This window comes from Sinocyclocheilus rhinocerous, unplaced genomic scaffold, assembly GCF_001515625.1.
Source record: "Sinocyclocheilus rhinocerous isolate Xijiao unplaced genomic scaffold, SAMN03320098_v1.1 scaffold1256, whole genome shotgun sequence".
Classification (NCBI taxonomy): Eukaryota; Metazoa; Chordata; class Actinopteri; order Cypriniformes; family Cyprinidae; genus Sinocyclocheilus; species Sinocyclocheilus rhinocerous.
The window spans coordinates 1,918,303-1,935,297 of NW_015646445.1; the positions used below are offsets into that span (position 1 = coordinate 1,918,303).

At 35.7% G+C, this 16,995-nt stretch overlaps 1 protein-coding gene across 1 annotated transcript in view; it reads left to right on the plus strand.

The window, feature by feature from the left end:
- Positions 1 to 1,922: 1,922 nt before the first annotated feature.
- The window catches only part of LOC107707824 (zinc transporter ZIP14-like), a 17,334-nt gene continuing 2,261 nt past the window's right edge, over positions 1,923 to 16,995 (plus strand). Inside the window, exons 1-7 of the mRNA XM_016511916.1 lie at positions 1,923 to 1,943; positions 2,071 to 2,242; positions 6,879 to 7,048; positions 12,268 to 12,390; positions 14,458 to 14,649; positions 16,096 to 16,300; positions 16,387 to 16,571. Coding sequence (XP_016367402.1) covers positions 1,923 to 1,943; positions 2,071 to 2,242; positions 6,879 to 7,048; positions 12,268 to 12,390; positions 14,458 to 14,649; positions 16,096 to 16,300; positions 16,387 to 16,571 — 1,068 coding nt within the window. The remainder of the gene's footprint in view (positions 1,944 to 2,070; positions 2,243 to 6,878; positions 7,049 to 12,267; positions 12,391 to 14,457; positions 14,650 to 16,095; positions 16,301 to 16,386; positions 16,572 to 16,995) is intronic.

Below are 16,995 nucleotides of genomic sequence, written 5' to 3' on the forward strand. Positions count from 1 at the left end.
ATATAGTTAAGAAAAATGTCAAATATATTTATATATGATATAAATTGTATGAATATAAATATACATGTAAATATTTTCAAAATATATGCTGTATGTGTGTGTATTTATATATACATAATACATTTACACAATACACACACACATATATTATGTAAACAAAACTTTTATTTTGGATGCGATTAATCACAATTAATAATTTGACAGCACTAATATTTTCATATTCTGTCCAGTGGTTAGTTCATAGCACTTACAGAAATTAATATTTCCATTTTATTTCTATAGCCATTTTTACCTTTTTTTTATTTATGAATCGCGATTCTGTCTTCTAACGATTCTAATGGATTCACAAGTTTCACAATCAAAAATTCTAAAGCAGCGGTTCTTAATACTGTTCCTTGCATCCCCTGCTCTGCACACGCTCTGCATCTCTCTCTCTCATGATCATCAGCTCGACAGCTCCAATAAACTGTGTTCCAATTATACACTTTATTGGTGTAGACAGAAAAATATTTTTCACATAGCTATGAGAAGCGTTAAACATGGACGCGAATGTGGTTGCCGTGCTGTATTACAGCTTTAATCAGGATAAAACCGTATATTAAAAGCTAGCATAAGCAGTATCTTTTACACATAACAGCGTATCTCAAAGTATGAGACAACAACAAACAAAACACATGTTATTAAGAGCCATGTGCTTGCACAGGTTCTGCGCGATCCTCTTCACTAATATCCTCGGCGTCTCATTCGGGCTCAAATTGATAAGCAATATTGACGACGCCATTGTTTACAATACAACCGGAGGAGAGAGCGGGAGGTTGCCGCTTGGGCGTGACGTTTAGACGTGCACTAGAGGTGGTTTAGCCAATCACAACACACTGGGCTAGCTAACCAATCAGAGTCCATTGCGTATTTCTGAGGGAGGGGCTTCATAAAAATAGGAAATCATCAGCGCGTTTAAAGGAGAAGGGACAGAGCGGTGTAGAAAAAAGGTAAATTATGTGAAAAATTATGCGTTTTTTTTAAAAACGAAGCATTAACACGTGTTAAACTGTTCCCCATAAACACAATCAAGCCTAGAAAACACCAGTCAACCACCACTTTAATACATCCGTGCTGAATAAAAGTTTGTAAATAATTACAAAAAATACTTGTTAAAAAAAAAACGTAACTTTTTGAACAGTAACGTATATGTGTGTGGCCATGTAGTGTATAAATCCTTGGCATTACAATATTCACTGCCTGAGCGTTGAGTAAGTGCAAATCCAGAAATATTTGTCTTTGGTTTAGCTTTTGTGTGTTCACGTCATTAAGTGTTTTATCATAGGCATTATCTCTTGTGCTACCTCTCAAGGTGTAAGTTAGAGAAAGAGTAACACGTACTTTATCAGTTTGTCCACGACGATAAAAGGCCATATTGCGCTGTCATTATTTTTCCTCTTCCACAGAGAGCATTTGTTATGCTAAAAGACGAAAATACTGTGTAACATTTACAAGGACTGCAAGTGGAGTATCTGCATGTCTTTTTGTTCCTTGAAGATTGTTTGAGTTTATTCAATACTTAATAACAACATGCTTCCCGGCTTTATTATTAGCTTATTTTTGGCAACTGAATAGTTGTCCTAAATTGACCTCAAATTACTTTTTCATTAAATTTCATTTAATGCATGATTGCTTTTTGTAAATATTTTGTTTTTAACAAATGGAATGTCATAAGAGTATATTAAATTGTTCTCAATTTGTATTTTGATATCATGGTTCTTAATTTCAAATTTAAAATGTATTAATTTCCTCATCAGATGTAGGTTTTTGTAAACACGGCTTTTTAAGAAAAGTATGATTTCCTCCCCCCTCTTTCTTCAGAGAGTTATTATAGGATATGTTTTCAACATTTTGATTCCTAATCCTCAGTATGACCTTGAGATATGACATTGTTAGACCTCAAAGTCAGATCTGTGGTTTCTATCCTGTGCTGTGACAGCTCCAGCACAAACTCTGCACTCTCAATGCTGTAATTCAAGCATCTCATCTGTGATCAGTAGTTGAAACCTCTGTCCTGTCCTCTGTTCTCAGTGCTTGGCTGCAGACACTCTGGCAGCGTATGGGATGAGCGAACAGTCCCGTATAGATGAACGAGGCCTGCAGGAAATCTGCCCTACCATGATACAGCAGCTGGACTCACAAGTGTGCAAGACCCAACAGGACCAAGAGTCAGAGACCAGCCCCAGACCCACTGACGCTGAGGGTAAGATCAACTATCCATTGATAGTCAATGCATAATATTAGTCATGATGCTATTGTCATTATACACTGCATGGCCAAAAGTATATGTACACCCCTATTTGACTATTTCAGCTATACTTCAAATCAATCCTACAGGTGTGCGAACCTTAAACAAACATTTAAAGAAGATTTATGTACATTTATGCACAATTCCCACATGCAAAAAACAAAAGGGCCATAAAGGCTTGGTTCTCCAAACCCGAACCTCGTTGAACAATCAAGCCATGGTTTAAAAATTAATTGGTCAACAATCAAATATGGGTGTGACGTATTTTGGCCTTGTGTCAAGGTTAATTTGTTTGCTTCCAATTGCTTAGCACTGTTTCTGCTGAGATGTGCTTACAGTGTAAATGCAATGACACTTATTAACAGTTCTTGTTATATTCTCTTCAAACTGTCATGTGTTGCACGTCCACAGGTAATGCCATCCGTTAAACTTTATCAATGTAGATAAAGTACAATGTCTTGGCATATTTATAGCAGACTAGTTTGGTTCATATCTATTGTACACTGTAGGCAATCTTTGACTTTGCCAGCAAATTAGGCTTCAAGAATCAGCAGAACTGAAAGAGTGCAGGTGTTCTCTGCCTTGATCTCCAGTTAAAGCGTGATGAGAATAGTCAACACTAAACACTGAAAAATTTAGAAACGTCATTGAAATGGAAAACACATTATTGAAGCAAGTGACATTCATTTATGTATTCGTTTATTTTGAAAGAGGGCACAAGCACATAAAATAATAGCCATATCAGAAGTCAGAAAGGGCTTTATTACCAAGTATGTTTACACACACAAGGAATTTGACTTGACGATAGGAGCTTCCAGTGCAGAAGAAAGTACGGACATAGTGCAAACATGCATGGGAATGACACAGTAGAGATGAAATATAACAGTAAAATAAGAAAAACAGAAAATTAAATAATGCACTATATACAGAATTAAATTAATAGAAAATGTAATTGTTTAAATAATTGTACAGGTATGTGCAGTTTACAAATGTACAAATTTCAAATTTACAATGTACAAATTTTATAGTACAAATGTATATAAAATACTATATACTACCATTCAAAAGTTTGGGCTTGGTATGATTTTTTTAAATGTGATAGCCTCTTATGCTTACTAAGGCTGCATTTATTTAATCAAAAATACAGTAAAAGAGTAATATTGTGCAATTTCTATTTTAATATATTTTAAATTGTAATATTCCTGAATTTTCAGCATAATTACTCCAGTCTTCAGTGTCACACGATCCTTCAGAAATCATTCTAATATGCTGATTTGCTGCTCAAGAAACATTTCTGATTATTATCAATGTTGAAAATAATTGTGCTGCTTTATATTTGTGTGGAAACCATGATGCATTTTATTCTATATTTCTTACTAACCCCAAACTTTTGAACAGTGGTGCACTTGGAAAAATTATTGAACCCCTTTAGATAGTTAAACGTTATTGGATCATGTTCATAGTTAATGTTATGAAATACTGTTGTAGTTACTCTTCTAGGACTATACATCCTTAAAAATCAACAGTTGATAGTCTAGCAAAAATGGCTCCAAATCGTGACGTTAGACTGAGAAGAGCTCTAGAGAGTCATGTTTGAAGATATGCCTATTGCCTAGGTGTGATACTTTAATACACATCTAATTGTGTGTATATAGGCATAGATAGAACTCGGGCAAACACTTGAAAGAATCTTTCATATCAGAATAAGACATCTTGACTTGTAAAATGCCTAAGCTTGTATATATCAGATCCCGGCAACATCTGGATTCAATCACTGTACTCTGGTCAGACGGGAGATTTGAAGGGAGGCTGTGTGCTTTCAGAAGCTGAACTGAAATAACCCTCGTGTAGGCCACAGACATAAAAAGGCAAGACGGGGAGAGTTCAGACAACTTCATGGGCGTGTGTGAAGGAGAGAAAGTCATGGATTCGGAGAACCGGAAACAATTTCACATGCACTGTATAATCTGTGATTTGTTATTTTTACGAACTATTCAAATCTGTGCAGTTTTTTTTTTGTATTCACTATAACCTAAAACAAACCCTGTCTATAACAGATTATTTTAGATTTTATTTTATTCATTGAAATTCTTGTTTTGAATCAGCTTGCGACTCTTTGTGGCTCAACATCTGTGCACCATGTTTTCTGGCACAGGGATTTTTCCTGTCTCTTTGCATCATGCTGTGCTTTATCTGCTAAACAAGCCACTTCTGGGTTTTGGCATTTCTTGCGCATCCTGGCAGCGGGAGAGGAAATTAATGGAGAATGACGCAGTGACGCTTCCCACCGCAATTCAACAGATAAGGAGAGAGAAAAGGGGAATGTGTGCTTTTAGAGATGGAGTCTTACAGCATCCTGTTCTCAGTGCAGTCTATCCCATTCAGTCTTAACAAATTGTAATGTGATGGTAATGTGAACGTGAAATAATCACGAAAGAGGAGGGAATAGGATTTAGGACAGGTTGCAGGCCAGACCCAAACCAGCATCATTTGGATAAACACCACAGCTCATTGTCTCTATAGCATATCTCACAACTTCAACAAGATTGCAATTCTTTTTTTAGCTTCTGTCCCAACTTTAATTGGGAGTCTTTGTTGTACTGTACTTTCAATACAGTACTTAAAAATTAAATAAAAGGAACAAATGCATGAAAAATTACATTATAGCAGAAGTTGAAATGTATTTTGTTCCTTAGAAAAGCCCAATCATTCAATGTTTTTACAAGGACAGTTCACCCCAAAAATGAAAATTATGTGATCATCTCACCCTCACATTCTTCCAAACCTGTATGATTTACTTTCTTCTGTCGAACATATATGTGACCCTGGAGCACAAAAGCAGTCTCAAGTCGCTGGGGTATATTTGTAGCAATAGCCAAAAAAACATTGTATGGGTCAAAAGTATCGATTTTTCTTTTATGCCAAAAATCATTAGGATATTAAGTAAAGATCATGTTCCATGAAGATATTTTGTAAATTTCCTACTGTAAATATATTAAAACTTAATTTTTGATTAGTAATATGCATTGCTAAGAACTTCATTTGGACAACTTTAAAGGTGATTTTCTCAGTATTTAGATTTTTTTGCACCCTCAGATTCCAGATTTTCAAATAGTTGTATCTCGGCCAAATATTGTCCTCCTATCCTAACAAACCATACATCAATGGAAAGCTTATTTATTCATCTTTCAGATGATGTATAAATCTAAATTTTAAAAAAAATTGACCCTTATGACTGGTTTTGTGGTCCAGGGTCACATTTATTAGTATTATTATCATTATTCAAGCTTTTATTTTTCTGTAAAACTGCAAGGAGACCTTTAAGTTTCTGTGATGACAGGTTTATACATGCTTTTCATTACAAATCTAGTGATTTGCTGTAATCATCCCTCCACAAAAATGTTGACAATTATGTAAATGTGAAAATAAAAGGTAACTAGTGCATGTCACATTAGCCTGATTAGCACACTAAGCAAAACACAATGTTAGAGAGCTTTTATGTTCTTATGAGAAGTGTAAATATATTTCCAGATTATAATGAAACTGTGGCAGGACAGATTAGACGGCCACCACAGTCCAGGTCATTAATGGGAAACACTGTTGACATGAGGATGAGTAAATAATGATAGAATGTTCATATTTTGGAATGAACTATTCCTTTAAATAACTTTGAAAATGGCCTCACTGAGTGTGTTAACATGCCCAATCTTACACCGATTACGATTAAGGTCATTTAAATGCTTAAACAGCATACTTTATCGGGAAATAATGAAATAATGATAGAATGTTAATATTTTGGAATGAACTATTCCTTTAAATAACTTTGAAAATGGCCTCACTGAGTGTGTTAACATGCCCAATCTTACACCGATTACGATTAAGGTCATTTAAATGCTTAAACAGCATACTTTATCGGGTTACAGTTCTCAGATCCGTTCACATTTTGACATCACAACCATTTCAAAGTCTCATGCAAGCTTTGTTTTCTTCAGTTGTTAAGCTTACAGTATGTATCATTTATCTAGATGTATTTGTATATTGCTTTTTACAATACACATTGTCCCAAGGGATCTTTTCTGAAAGACAAAAAAAAAGAAGAAGCAGGAAACAAGAAAAAAAAAGTAAACGTGGAAGAAGCCTATTATCAGTGTATTGTTATAAACTCAGTGAGGCATATTTTTATGGCTACAGGTTATGAGTCCATATGTTACTACTGTTGTATGAAAGAAATAGATTTCCTAAATGCATCTGTGTGTTTTCATGAATGATTTTCTTCCTCTGTAGGCAAAGTGCTGGCAGTTGTTCTCAGCTGTAAACCAATGCAACTCTGTGGTTTTGGAGAAATGTGATCTGCCGCAGTTCACTCCCACATAATGACATTCTCTCTCAAACTGCACGCGTGTCCATTCAGGAGTGTGTTTATGACAGATGTCTTGTATTTCCAGGGATTCCAGTCTGGTTGGGTTAAATGGTAGCAGAGCAGTGTTGCCGGACTGAAGTGTACATTATAATCCAAGCACACAAAAGCTGTGGGATGTGTCTGCTGGGGTGTAATGTCATGTGTGTGTGTGTGTGTGTGTGTGTCCTGCAGTGTGGGGTTACTCAGTTTTGAGTGTGACTCTGATTAGTGCGTTCGCTTTGACTGCTGTTTTTGTGGTGCCCCTGATGAGGACGCGGTTCATGCACAGGACACTCATCTATTTCATCGCTCTGTCCATCGGAACGCTGTTCTCCACCTCCATCCTGCAGCTCCTGCCTGAGGTTCAGTATCCATCCACCCGTTTCCACCCAATCAACCGCGGATCAAGATTAATCTCAAAGGGCTTTTTCCATCTTTCTTCCTTCACACAATGTTTTCTCCCTTTTAACGCAACAAAACATCCCTAACCACAGGAAAGATTTCCTCTTTCTGAAGCTCTTCCTCTCTTTGAAATTTAATTTCTCCCATGATCTTTCTATTGGTGCATTTTAAGGCCGTAGGTTTCACTATAGCTGGTGATTTTGTATTGCAGAGATGTTGACTAAAAGTCGTTTGCAATTTGCAGTTGCTAAAGAAGACTCATTAATAGATCCATTATATTCATTTATTTTAGATTTATTATATTTATGTTTTTAATTAATATTTTATGTAATTTAATTTAATTTAATTACATTTTTATTTAATTACATTTTTTTTTAGAGCTAATCATTTTGTAAATGATTACTGAATCTTTAGCCTTTTGCTAGATTTATTGAAAAGAGCCTTAAAAAGAGCCATAAATAGGCCCTGATGAAATATTTTATTGTATTTTTAAATTTAGTTTTCATTTTATTTCATAATTTTAATTTAGTTTTTATTTTACTTTACTTTTATAAATCTTAAGCTGTCTGCAGACCCTTAAAACCCTTGAATGGGCCCAGATGGAATTAGACATTTTTACAGATTTTTTTTTTTAACATTAATTTTATTTTTTATTTTTCACTTTGTTTTCCATAGAAATTTCTGTTGTTGTTTCTCTTGTATAAATTCATTTTTAAAATAGAACTTTCTATAGATTTCTGCAGGGGCTAATTTTCTGTGTTCCTGTCAATTAATAACAATGACCAATTAAAGTACAGATATTATTAAAATTGCTAGAAGCATAGAAAGCTTGGATGTAGTTTGAGAGCTGTAAAAGTTTGGCTTTTTGTGTTTGGGTTGTCAAGCCGCCATAACGTTCGATGTTTGTTCCCACACTTTTTTGGAGATGATCAGTATCCCATACCTCAAATTGTTCCACTATCCCTGAATACTGCCTTTAAAGTAGACCACTAACACTACATTTTTTCACTGGCTCATTGGTTATGGAAATCACATCTTCATTAAAAGAGCGTATCCCAGGATGCTCTCTGTTGGGTTGTTGGTACAGGTGTGTGCTGGGTGTTGATGGTTCACTGGCTGGTCAACATGAATAGGGGTGTTTTCAGTTCCTCTGTTGCCTCAGGAGTAGAGCTATATTAAGCTGTCCCATTAGCTTTGAATGACCTTCAGTGACCTCATGTCTCAAGGCATCATTTGTTCTAGAGCCCGACCGATATGGGATTTTTGGGGCTGATACCGATACCGATATTAGGGACTTAAAAAAGGCCGATATCGATATATCGGCCGATATTCTTTGTGTATATTATAGTACAGTACCAGTCAAAAGTTTGGACACTTTCCCATTTCGCTTGAATTTGGTGCGGATTCGCCACGCCATTATGGAGATATGGCCGTTCAAAGTTTTAATGGTTTTCTATAGACTTAAGCTTTAAAGCGTTTCATCCAGGTCGCCAGTAGCAAAAAATGGAGCGCGCTCTGCCGGACAAACTAAGTAATTACACCATTTCAAGCATTTTATCTGCATTATATGTTATGTAAAAAAAATGTTCATATTGGCGGCATATTCGCCAATACTGATATATCGGCGACAGGCTCATATCGGCCGATAATATCGGCTTAGCGATATATCGGTCGGGCTCTAAATATATTTATTTGAACAAAATTTTAAAAATAAAAAAAATTCAACAAAGGAGTCAGTGTCTCAATTCATAAAGACCTGTTTCACAATTGGAATCTCCTGAATGAATGATTCAATGACAAATACTTTTTTTAACGGGCAGTTGTCGCCACCTCCTGGCGGAAGAGTATAAGCGTTACAATACATACACGTGTTAAGATACTTTCATTTTGTTCGCTACTGTAGAGAATAAGTGTTTATACTCAAACTATAACTTTTATCCCAGTACTTATGTTATTTAAATGTCTGTAACACAGAAATAACGTCTCGTGCACTTTAATGCCCTTTGAATGTAACGTGTACGTTTCCTTAGAACTGGAATCATGGCGGAAGATCATGTGAAGTCCACTTCGCAGGGCACTTATGGTCGAAAAAGACAATGCTTGAATGCTGCTGCCTGAACAAGTCCTTACTGAAGCGATATATCGGTCGGGCTCTAATTTGTTCTATGATGTTCTATGATGGTCAACAGGAAGCCGCCTCCCCCTACTTCCTCTGTGAATGAAACGCAATGGATGTTAAAATGTGAACAACATACACTACCATTCAAAAGTTTGGAGTCAGTCATTTGTTTTTGAAAGAAGTTAATAGTTTTATTCAGCAAGGATGCATTAAATTGATCAAAAGTGACATCTAAGACATTTATGATTTGTTTCAGCTGTTCGTTTGAACTTGCTATTCATCAAAGAATCCAGAAAAATAAAAATTCAGCTTTGCCATCATAGGAATTGATTGAGGAAAAAAACAGAAAACAGTTCTTTTAAATTTATTATAACATTTTACAATATTACTGTTTTTACTGTATTTTTGATCAAATAAATGCTGCTTTGTTGAGCGTTGGAAACTTGGGGGAAAAAAATATTGACCCTACATTTTTGAATGGTAGTGTAACATGACTCTGAAATGTCTGATTTATTGCTGTTAATTTATTATATAAATTGACATCAAATCTGTAAATGCAATTCATGAATAAGATTTAATATTGTGTATTTTCTTCAAATGTGGTTGCATGAATTAATTTGATCATTCAGTGGCCCACAGAACTTAATTTTTCCCCTCATGGAGTAAATCTCACATTTGAGATTATGAATGTCAACCTTTCGCCTAGTATTAATTATTCTGCTGATTAATTCAAATATTCTTTCTTCTTTTTCCCTTTCTTTTCCACTTCCTGTGTTCTCTCTCTCTCTCTCTCTCTCTCTCTCTCTGTCCTCTGGTTGTTTGGTCAGTGTGGGGGTATGGTTTCCTGTGTGTGACCGTGATATCTCTATGTTCACTGGTCGGGGCGAGTGTGGTTCCCTTCATGAGGAAAACCTTTTACAAGCGGTTGCTGCTGTACTTCATAGCCCTGGCCATTGGTACTCTGTACTCCAACGCACTCTTTCAACTAATCCCAGAGGTAGAGCGGACACGTGTGCCACACAGCCAGACTGAAGACAGTTCCAGATTTCTAGAGTTTATATATGTGGAGTCTGCCGTTTAAATTACTTGCCCTCATGTCGTTCCAGACTTTGTACAGCTCTACACATTTTTAGGTTTTATCTTTCTGTATGCAAAATATTTATTCTATTTGTCTATCCCAAATGTGACCCTGGAGCACAAAAGCAGTCTCAAGTCGCTGGGGTATATTTGTAGCAATAGCCAAAAAAACTAAATTATTGATTTTTCTTTTATGCCAAAAATCATTAGGATATTAAGTAAAGATCATGTTCCATGAAGATATTTTGTAAATTTCCTACTGTAAATATATTAAAGCTTAATTTTTGATTAGTCATATGCATTGCTAAGAACTTAATTTGGACAACTTTAAAGGCCATTTCCTCAATATATATATATTTTTTTGCACCCTCAGATTCCAGATTTTCAAATAGTTGTATCTTGGCCAAATATGGTCCTATCCTAACAAACCATACATCAATGGAAAGCTTATTTATTCAGCTTTCAGATGATGTATAAATCTCAATTTCGAAAAATTGACCCTTATGACTGGTTTTGTGGTCCACGGTCACATATATTATTTTAAAAGCTTTAAGTATGTTTTTTTTATTTTTATTTTTTTTTTATGAACTTTTATTGATTAAAAATAAAATTGTGCAATGCCCAAACTGCTGTTTTCTATACAACAAATTGGATTTTGATTCACACCACCAAGCTCCAAAAAGGTAAAAAAAAAAAAAAAAATTAAGTATATATTAAAATAGAGTAGTTTAGACTCACAATACTCTGCTTACAGTACATGATCTTTAGTTTCCTGAAGCAGATAGAAGTTGGTCGGTGTGACTTTGAATCATCATGCATTCTTATTGTATGCAAAACAGCAGATTGCACATTCTGCAAAAAAATAAATAAATATATATATATCTAATTTTGTGTTCTAAATAATAAAATAGCATGTTTTGGAACAACGTGAGGGTGAGAACTGCAGAAAGAATTTTCATTTTATGTGAACATTCCCTTTAAGCACAAATATAACTCTTCCCGGCCTCAGTAGTTCTCCCCAGCTGGAAGGCTAGAAAATGGAGTATAAAACAATCAATAAACTCTATTGATCCATAGAACCTCTGTTGTTTTTGTTGTTCTCAGAGGATGTATTTTAAAATCATAGTAATGACCATTTAATGCTGATTTTTTTATCTGACTGTGAACTATTCAAATACCTTAATTTAAAACCTTTAAATGAAAGGCCCAATTTGTGAAAAATCATAAATCGGAGGTGAAAAGCCAAGCAAAATGGGGAGAAGACCTGGGGCATTAGTGAATTACACCAAGACCCAATCTAAAATAAATCCCATTCTCACTCTTCATGACAGCTTGTGAAATAACTGAAGAATGCTGTTACTCTTGATTGTTCCTGCTGTCTAGGAGAGTGATTATGGGTTTGTATTTAGATTGGATCCATACTAAGTATATTATGTACTGCACACATTCAGTTTGTTAACACATTATATGCAGCTTTCTCTACCGTTCAAAGGTTTGGGGTCTTTATTTTTTATTTTTTGTAATTTAAAATGTAATTTATTCCTGTGACGCCAAAGCTGAATATTCAGCAGCCATTTTTCCAGTATTCAGTGTCACATGATCCTTCAGAAAATATTACAATATACTGATTTGGTAAACTGAAAACTGCTTTATTTTCTTGTGGAAACTGCAGTTTTTTTTTTTTTTCAGGATTCTTTGATGAAAAGAAACGTCAAATGAACAGCATTGTAACAAAATAAGTCAAAATAAAACTTGCTTTTGATCAATTTAATGCATTCTTGCTAAATTAAAAGTATTAATTTATTTATCTTACTGACCCCAAACTTTTAAATTGTAGTGTTGTTCAGCAGTCTGTGTAGAATTTTATGATAATAAAAACACACAACAGCTTGTGATTCCAGGTTAATAACAAATGCTGTGTTATTTTAAATTAGTTTGAATTGTATTGACATCATAAAACATGCATGTTTTTTCTGTATATAGGCCTTCGGATTCAACCCCATGGAGGATTATTATGTGCCCAAGTCTGCTGTCGTGTTTGGAGGATTCTACCTGTTCTTCTTTACAGAGAAAATCCTGAAGATGATCTTAAAGCCAAAGGACAGGGTGAGCTTGGACTAATGGTCTGTTAGAGTAAACCATGAAACAGTTGCTTTAGCAAACAGCTTTATCTGACATCGTCATTGTGATAACAAAAGGATGTTATTTTTAGAACTTTTTATAGTTCAAACTAAAGCAATAAGCCCCTAGAAGCTGTTGTTTACAGTGAATTTATAACAGCTAAGGGGCGTTGTTAGGTACGACGCGAAGCGGAGTTATAAAGTTATAGAGTTATAAAGTGGAGTTTATAACACCCTCTTAGCTGTTATAAATTCACTGTAAACCACGGCTTCACGGGGCTTACTGCTTTTATAAAACAGTTACTCCATATACGTAGTACGCAGGGATTGAAATTAACTTTTTCACTCACCAGGCAATTTGGCTACTACATTTTTAAGTTACCGGCCATTCATAACTTCTACTAGCCACAAAAATAAAAAAGACAGAAATAAACCAACAGTTTGAGGCCATCGACACTGGGCGTGACAAAGCACCTGTTGCAAATCATATTGTGTCAGTACTTAGGGGTGTGCGATATTGACAAAAAACAGCAGTGATAGGAATTAATCTTTTCCAATAAGTTTAAATGGATTTTTACCTTTTATGGGCTTTTTTACCTTTTTCTAAAAGTGTACATCATCTTTTGAGTCAAATTCTTACATTTAATCAGTCAATTATAATAATAATACATTTAGGCTTTTACTAAACAAATGAAATTAGTATCAATAATCTTTGCAGAAGTTGCGTATGAAGTGGTATTTAGATGCGTTTACATATGTTAGCTTAGAGGGACATGGAATGCTTTAACCTGCAGTTACAAATGCATAAATAATGTTTTGATATTTTAAACATGAAATGTTGAATACTGATATTTGAAATTATTTAAAAAATGAAAAGATGCTTTAAATGTGAAATTAAAACCGCCAGTAGGTGGCAGCAAGTCACTGTTAAGTGAGTCATTGCGATTGAACCGAATCATTTAAACGGTTGATTCATTCAAGAACGAAACAACGTCATGTTGGTCAGAGACGCAAAACTGTGCTGTGGCTGTGTTTGGAATGTTCTTTGTTGGTGAAATAGCACAGAAATAGCGCAAAAACAGCCAATATGGTGTCTAAAACGTAAGTCTCTTGATATTAACTTATTGTTTATTGAACTGTTGTATAAAATCAATATCAATATCTGATTTTTTTTTAGGAAAACACGGCACTCTTCGTGTGATATTGATTAACTATATGAAATTATATAAATATATACATTTTCTGCCCCCTTATCTTGAATTATGTGATCATTCTTAATGCATATTAATAGACTGAATCATGCAGTGAAAGAACCACTCTAAATAACTTACGAAATGTAACCCACCAAATTGGCTAGTGATTTGACAGCGTTACCCGCCACAGCTGATTTTTACCCGCATATGGCGGGTTGGCGGGTGTTAATTTCAAACCCTGGTAGTACGGTTTCACAAAATAAAACAGAGCAAATGAAGTGTAATGATATTAATAAAAACAGTATTCTCCCACCAAATAATGTAGTTCCTCAGAAACAGTTGTGGTTGCAACAAAGTGGTTGCCGAGCAACACACAGACGTAAACAAAGGTGTATGCTTGTAAGGAGTAATTTACAACAGCTTCGAATGTGGCTCAACCAATCAGAATCAAGCACCGGAACTCTCCGTTTTATAGTCGTGAAGTTTTGAATTTGGAATGTGTGAGCAGTGTGTACAATATGTGTGAGTCTGGGTTTAGCTCCTCAGGGGCTGTACTGTTCATTTCTAGTATGCTTTGAAAGATGATGTGAAAAAAGACAGGGAGCCAAAATCTTAATAGTCATAAGAATATATTATCCATTTTGTTGTAGTCTGTAACTGTTTGGCCAGAGCCAAATCCTTTTACATGACTCAGAAGGTTTATAATTGAACTTTTTGCTGTTGATGTGTTGTAATGCAGCGCCCTCTAGTGGAGGATTTTCTTTGCAAGCTTATTCACTCACTCTCTCTTTTTGTTGTCTGTTTGCTGCTCGCATTTCTTCTCATCTAATGTTAGGGATAATGTTCTTCTCTTTTGTTAGGGAGGGCATGGCCACGGCCACAGTCACTTTCCTGCGGCGCGCTATGCCAGCTCTAATGGCGATTTGGAGGATGGTGTGATGGAGAAACTGCAGAATGGAGAGGCTGGCGGAGCATCTTTACCCAGAGCCGAAGGAGATGTCAGAGGACTCGGAGAAGACGACAAAATGCTCAGCACTGGCCAGACAGTACAGGTCAGGAATAAACCAAACTACAAATTTCAGTTCACAAAATTATTTCATGTTTTTAGAACAAATGTGGGAATCTGTAGTTTCAGTTAATTGGGTTTAAGTGACTATAAGCCTCACTCACAATTATATCCCTAAAAACCTACTTGAAATCAAAATTGACCCTATTATGTTTTCTCATTTATTTTTGTCAATTATGAGTTTCCAGCTTATAAAAACGTTCCATGTCTTTGTTGAATGTATAATTACAGCTTGGAAACTCTCAATTTAATGAATGCGCTGACTTTTTTCGTTCATCTGTTAATAATGACGTCATGTAAACGAAACCAAAATATAATAAATGTGTTTCAAGAGCATATAGATGTGAATAATATCATAGTCATTTTGCTGTCATCAAAAAAAAACTACAAAGCCAGTCATGTTGTGAGAGTTGCCATAGAAACATTTTTCTGAGTCTGAGGACGTGAATAGCATCTCAGGGTTGTCTTTTTGTAATCGCCATAATTTCAGCGCGACATGATTCATCAGTGCGTGCTAGGACAAAATTATTGTTTTTGTAACTTTGATTAAAATGCAACATAATCTCCATCTAAAACAGCTTTTTCATATCTGAGCTACAAGAGCCCTGCAGAAGCTAAAATAATCTTTCATGATTCAATCAAATTCTAATGGATAAAATGAAGACTACATTACACTCAAAAATCATATTTAATGGTGCGGACATTCCCAAAGTTGTTTCATCTGATTTTGGGTGCTATTCCTTTTGAAAGGGGATGCAAATCGAGAAAATAAAAATCGTTTGTAACAAATAACAAAAGTCTTTACTGTCACTTTTTAGCAATTCAAAAAAAGGAGGACAAAAAACATACTGACCTCTATTGTTATGAATTTTTTTTATTTTGAATAAATGCTTTTCTTTTTAGCTTTTTATTCATCAAAGAATCCTGCAAAGTTATCACAGGTTCCAAAACATATTAAGCAGCACAACCATTTCCAGCATTCATAATAAATCAGCATATTAGAATGATTTTTGAAGGATCATGTGACACTGAAGACTGGAGTAATGATGCTGAACAAGTTACATTTTACAATATATTCACATTTTAAATGTAATAAAATTGTGCATTATAAAACGGAGAGTTCCTTGATTCTGATTGGCTGAGCCGCATTCGAAGCTGTTGTAAATTACTCTACAAACACACACCTTTGTTTACTTCTGTCTGTTCCTCGGCAACCACTTTGTTGCAATCACAACTGCTAACAACGCCCCTTAGCTGTTATAAATTCACTGTAAGCCATGGCTTCACGGGATTTATTGCTTTAGTATTACTGTTTTTCCTGCGTTTTTAATCAGATGAATGCAGCATCAGTGAGCATAAGAGAAAAAATTCTTAGTCCAAACGTTTGAAAGGAAGTGTGTTTATTTGGTCTGTATTTGTGTCCCTGCCGCAGGACTCTCAGAGTTCGGGTGGATGTTATTGGCTGAAGGGCAGGGCGTACTCTGACATCGGCACTCTGGCGTGGATGATCACTCTGAGCGACGGTCTGCATAATTTCATCGATGGTTTGGCTATCGGAGCCTCCTTCACTGCTTCTGTGTTTCAGGGCATCAGTACGTCGGTGGCGATTCTGTGTGAGGAGTTTCCACACGAGTTGGGTGGGTGTTAATGTCTCTGTGATGTGACTGATCCAAGATGGCCCCGAGTCTGTCATGTAAATGCTCTGCTGCATCTGTGTGTCCAGGTGATTTTGTAATCCTGCTAAACGCTGGCATGAGCATCCAGCAGGCGCTCTTCTTTAACTTCCTGTCAGCGTGCTGCTGTTATCTGGGCATGGGCTTCGGCATCCTGGCTGGGAACAACTTCTCTCCTAACTGGATCTTTGCTCTGGCCGGAGGCATGTTCCTCTACATTGCGCTGGCTGATATGGTAAGAATGGGATGCTGTTCATTTGCTGAGTTTTGAAAGGCTTTGGTATTGCGTTTGTTTTTATTGATTCCTAAAGGTGGGTGTCTAAGATCAGTGAAGTGTGAAAGAGGTTATTACTAGTGCTTTTTTTAGGGATCCTGTAGGTCTTAAAAAGTCTTAATTTGCCCTTCTGCAATTGAAGGCCTTAAAGTTCCCCTGTAGTCAAATATTTTATCCCTTAAAACTTATCTTTGATCATCAAAATGACATATTTAAATGTTTTTTTCTTGTGAAAATAATTTTCTCATGCCTTAAAATAGCTTGAATGCAACTCTACACCCTTTCCTCATTTACTATACGCTGATGAATATGAATATGCAAATTAGCCCCGCCTCCACTCAGTCACACCAGCCAGCGCCTCCTGATCCACTGAACTGTAGTAACC